The sequence below is a fragment of the Indicator indicator genome, chromosome 22 (assembly GCF_027791375.1).
Source record: "Indicator indicator isolate 239-I01 chromosome 22, UM_Iind_1.1, whole genome shotgun sequence".
Lineage (NCBI taxonomy): Eukaryota > Metazoa > Chordata > Aves > Piciformes > Indicatoridae > Indicator > Indicator indicator.
Window position 1 is genome coordinate 11,648,630 of NC_072031.1, and position 5,000 is coordinate 11,653,629.

General features: G+C 55.3%; 1 protein-coding gene across 1 annotated transcript in view; it reads left to right on the top strand.

The window, feature by feature from the left end:
• The first annotated feature begins 1,623 nt into the window (after positions 1-1,623).
• Positions 1,624-5,000, top strand: part of UNCX (UNC homeobox) — a 4,276-nt gene continuing 899 nt past the window's right edge. The window contains exons 1-3 of the mRNA XM_054391279.1: positions 1,624-1,873; positions 3,014-3,189; positions 4,844-5,000. The exon at positions 4,844-5,000 is cut by the window's right edge and continues 899 nt beyond it. Of these exons, the coding sequence (XP_054247254.1) occupies positions 1,624-1,873; positions 3,014-3,189; positions 4,844-5,000 (583 nt within the window). The remainder of the gene's footprint in view (positions 1,874-3,013; positions 3,190-4,843) is intronic.

Here is a 5,000-nt window from a genome sequence, read left to right on the forward strand (position 1 = left end):
CCCCTCCCGACTCGAAAGATTTAATTCCGCACGAACCTCCCAGGAAGATTTAAAGAGTTTTTCCCCTCTTTGATTTTCTAGCCCGGCTCTTTCTTTCCGTTCTCCTCTTTGTTAATCGCAAACATTGCTTCTCACTGCGCTCCCCTTCCCTTCCCACCTTTCCGGGGACCGCGGGGCACCGGGCCTGGGTCCCTTCCGGCCCAAGCGACCGAGTACTGGTCCCAATGGGAGGGAGTGGAAAACATCCCCCACACTTCCTCCCTACTTGGGGCTTGGAAAGTGTTTCTCCAGCCGGACTCTGCGGGAGAGGGCACAAAACTGGGAGCCCCAGCCCCTCTCTTTGCCAGAGAACAGTTCCTTTGATTGTTAACCGGGGGGACCAACCCATATTTTATTTAGGGGAAAACTTCTATGGGGAAGTAATTTAATTAGGAAGAATTTGGCTGCTGTTTGGATGCTGTTAATGACTGGCGGAGCAAAGCTCGGGGTGTGCACTGAGCTTCTTTTCTTCCGGGGTGCGTGGGGGGGGGCCGTGTGGGAGGTTTGAGGGGGTGGGCGATGGTAAGAGGGAGGGATGGAAACTTTATTTGGGTTTTCTTTTAATTTATTTATTAAATTAAAATTTAGGCCTCCTCTCTAGTGAACAGAGGCTGCTGTCGATTGTGGCTGCGCTCGCAATTCAAAGGTTGTGGTTGTTGCTGGGGAGGGGGGTGTCCGTGGCCAGATCGATAAGAGATTGCATTAATTATGATTTCGATTGATATGCTCAAATCTCCTTTTAAACTCTGCAACCGGCTCTTCCCCTTTTTCTTTTTACTCCTTTTTTTTTTTCTCCCCCATATTTCCCGTCTGCCCCCCTCCTCTCTCCCCTGTTATAGAGCCGGAGAGGAGATGAAAAGGCTTGTAGTTTTAAATTCAATGTGACAGCTCTGGAAAGAGCGGATGATGAATCTCCTATTATTGGATCAGTCTATTTGCCGCTCAATGTCTCTCTGTAATTGGAGCAACATCACTTTAAAGGTTCAGAGAGTAGAGCATTTCTGGTGAAAAATCCCCACAACACGCTGGTGAATGTTTTAAAGGGAAATCTATTAGTGATTTGGAGAGGGGAGGGGACAAGGGGGAAGAGGGTGGGTTGGAGTTGGGGGGGAGGCTGTGTGTGTGTGTAACTCCGGCTGTTTAGTATTTAACCGGGTATCAGGCAGATCCATGAGTTCCCCTCCAGCCCCCCCTCCCTGCACCCTCCCCTGCCCGCCCGGCCCCCGCCGCCCTCCTCGGGCTGGAGTTCCTATCAAAGCCCCCCTTGTCGTGTTGTGACAGCTCTGATATTGTTTATTGAGGCTGGATGTCAGGTATAATTAGCAATCGATATGGAAAACGTTTGCTCCCCACACTGGCACGTCTCTGACGTCAGGACCGATTAACGTTTCTTATTGGTCCCAAATTCCCCCAGCCTGAGCTAATTATTGGGAGCCTGATGTTGATAAAGTTAAAGCGCCCGGGCGCCCTGCAGCATGAGCCCCTCGCCGCGCCTCCTCCTCCGGCAGCAGCACCCCCGGCCCCAGCCACCCCGTCGCCAGCACCCCCAGCCCCGCCGGCACCCCCCGCGCTAGAGCCGCCCCCATGATGGACAGCCGCATCCTGGAGCATCCCCATGCCCAGTTCGGGGGGATGGTGGGTTTCCCTTACCCGCTCGGGCATCACCACGTCTACGAGCTGGCCGGGCACCAGCTGCAGTCGGCGGCCGCCTCCGTCCCCTTCTCCATCGATGGATTATTGAGTGGCTCCTGCGCCGCCTCCGTGGTCAACCCGGCGCCGCTCATCCCCTCGGGCTGCGGGGTGACCGGGGACAGTCAGCCCTTCAAGCTCGCAGGTAGGAGCGGCCCCGTCTCCCTGTCCGTCCCCTCCGTCCCCCCCCCCGCCCTGTGATCCGACCGCCGCTCCCTGCCCGGAGTGTGTCAGCGCGGAGGAAGAGAAGACCCCAAACCCCCCCACCCTCACCTTCCATCTGCGGATATTGGGGTGCCTGGAGAGGGGGAGCTGCTGTGCTGGGCCCCTCCGAGGTGGTGGACAAGACGGGGCCCGGGAAGCCCGAGCCAAGCACCGGGAGCATCTTCCATTCCCGCTGGCGTGTGCCCTGAACAATAGCGGGCCCGGCCCGGTGCCTTCCCACAAAGTTCGTCTCTGGGGTGGAGGCTTGGAGCATACCATTAAAAATACAATATAAAAATATTATTTGGAATTGCTGCAGTCTGGGGGATGAAGGGTGGTGATTATTATTATGATGATTTTAAACGATTTAACCGAAGGGAAGCACTCTCCATCTCTTTCCTCCACATCGGCCTGTGGCACCGCTATTGTTCGACTATTAAAACACTTCGTCGCCCCAACATCCTTTTGATTAATCCTGGAGCAGCTCCCCGCACCCTGCACCTCCAATAAATAAAAAATATTATTAATATATTTCCACACCTGGCGGAAAACCTTAGGAGAGGTGCGGCTAGGGCTGGAAATCCCCAGCCTGGAGATGGACGCACAAGGAGAGGCTGCGAGCACCCCATCTCCACGCCCGCCCGTGCCTGGGGGGTTTGGGGGAGGCCCAGGGGCCACCCTACCCTCAGAGTCCTGGGGGACCAGGGCCGGGAACTGTGGCCTACACCGGTGCTCCGGGGAGGTGGGGGCTGGGGAAGGGAAAGAGTGGGGGGGCTTTAATTTTTTTTTTTTTTTTAATGAAACCTTTGGTGGCTGGAGCAAATATTGGAACTTCTCTCTCTCTCTCTGCCAGCTGAGTGCCTGTGGAGAGCTTCCTTCAGGAATAAATGTTCTGTAAAGTACATTTTCGGAGGAGGCGAGGGCTGATCGGGTTCCTCCCCATTTTTAGCGCAGGTGTGTGTATAATCCCGCTCTTTTACCAACGCTACCGAGCACAAAAGTTAAAAGGCTCCTGTGAATGGCAGGGAGGGGGGGAGAAGGCCTGTCTTCCAGGGAGCTGAGGGTATTTCTGCCTTTTCAGACTCGGGTGACCCGGACAAAGAAAGTCCTGGCTGTAAAAGAAGACGAACCCGCACCAATTTTACTGGCTGGCAGCTCGAGGAGCTGGAAAAGGCGTTTAATGAGAGTCATTACCCGGACGTGTTTATGCGAGAGGCTTTGGCTCTCAGGCTGGACTTGGTGGAGTCCAGAGTGCAGGTAAAAACCGTGTGTGTGTGTGTGTGTGTCCCTTTCCCTCCTCCTCTTTTTTCTGCGCCGAGCTGTCCCATGGGAGGCCCCACTGGCCCTCACAGCCTGGGCTCGCATCCCTGCTCCGGGATGGGCCCGAAGCCCCGCTCCTCCTGGCCTTCTTCCTTTGTTTCTTTGCCTTGCACTGATTCTTGTGGTTTATTTTCTTCTTATTATTCCCTTTTTATTTTATTAATTTTTTAAATCTTGCAAATGAGTCCCGAAGACCAGCAACTCAGCCTGGCTTTCCTGACTTTTTTTTTTTTTTTTTTTTAATGGTGCATTGTGTTTTGGTTTGGTTTGGTTTTACCCCCAATGTAAACATTTTTCTCAAATGAGTCAAGGGCGAAAAATTAACATGCAAATATGAGGCTTAATCACGGGCCAGGGTATGCTGGAGAACATCAATAAAGCTCGTAGGCTCAGTGAGAGTGGCTGCAACTTGTAGAACTTAATTTTAACGAAGTGCTCAGGGCCTCGGTCAGACGGGATGGGGCGGAGAACCATTTATTTGCTTTAATTCATCCCGAAAGAAAAAAGAATGGGGATCGAATTGGAAGGATGCGGGTGCAATGCGAGTTGTCTATTGCATCTTCAGACGCTGTTTAATGCCACGGTGGCTACGAGCGAGCGGCGAGGCTGAGCCCGGTGCCGCTAGTCCGGGCGTGCGGAGAGGCTCGGTTCGGTTTGGAGAGGGCCGGGTGGCTGCGTGTGCGGGGAATGCGTTCTTCAAACCCGCTCAGGTCCCTCCGGGATGAGCTGACGCCGTTTGCCGCGGTTCCTCCATCAGCTTTGTCTCACGGTCTCTTACCGAGCTGCCTTTTGGTCCTCGGCTCCCGCAGCAGCCTCTCCGCCGTGTTCATTGGCTCGGGAGCTTGCGAGGCTCTCCCCGGGGCCCGGCCTGGGGTGGGAAAGGTGGCCGGATCGGGTCACCGAAGCCCCCGGCATCCAAGGTAGTCGTTGGATCGGTCTGGGACCCGGTGAACCGAGGCCCTTGCGGGCTGAACGGTCAGGGAACCGCCGGAGCGGAGAGGTTTTAATTTAAACTTATTTTACTCGTTTAACGCCATTTTCCAGGCTGATCCAAGCCCTCTGCTCCAGCGTCGGGGATGGACGGGAGGCCTAGACCCTGCTTTGCCCGGGCATGGCGACTCCCCTTCCTGCCGCTCTTGCCTTCGGCCCTCTTATTGTGGTGTGGGTTATTGTAAATGCTGCTGTGAGGGGATCGGGCCCAGCTGCCGGGGCTGTGGCTGCCGCTTTTGTACCCCTGGCCGTGGGGAAGAGACGTGGCGGGGCAAGCTGTATTACCTCTTCTCCTCCCCACGGCGCTGATGTGGGCAGAGTGCAGTGAGTATGTGCGTGAGTGTGTACCCCCCTCTTGTGTTTTGTTGCTGTTTTTCGTTTATATTTTGTTGTTTGTTTTTTTTTTTTTCTACCCTGTTAAGGGAGCGTGGATATCTCTTGCTGCCCCCTCCCTTGCTCTCCGTCTCACAGACGCCAGTTCCACGGCACCTGGAGGGGTGGATGGGGGAGGCCTGAGCTGCGCTTCTCCCTCCCCCTGCCCTGGCCACCGCGGGGGGCCGGTGCGCTGGGTGTTAATTGCTTCTCGTTGTTCGGTGTGTAGGTCTGGTTCCAAAACCGCCGGGCCAAATGGAGAAAGAAAGAGAACACGAAGAAGGGCCCGGGGCGGCCGGCTCACAACTCCCACCCCACCACGTGCAGCGGGGAGCCTATGGACCCCGAGGAGATCGCCCGTAAGGAGCTGGAGAAGATGGAGAAGA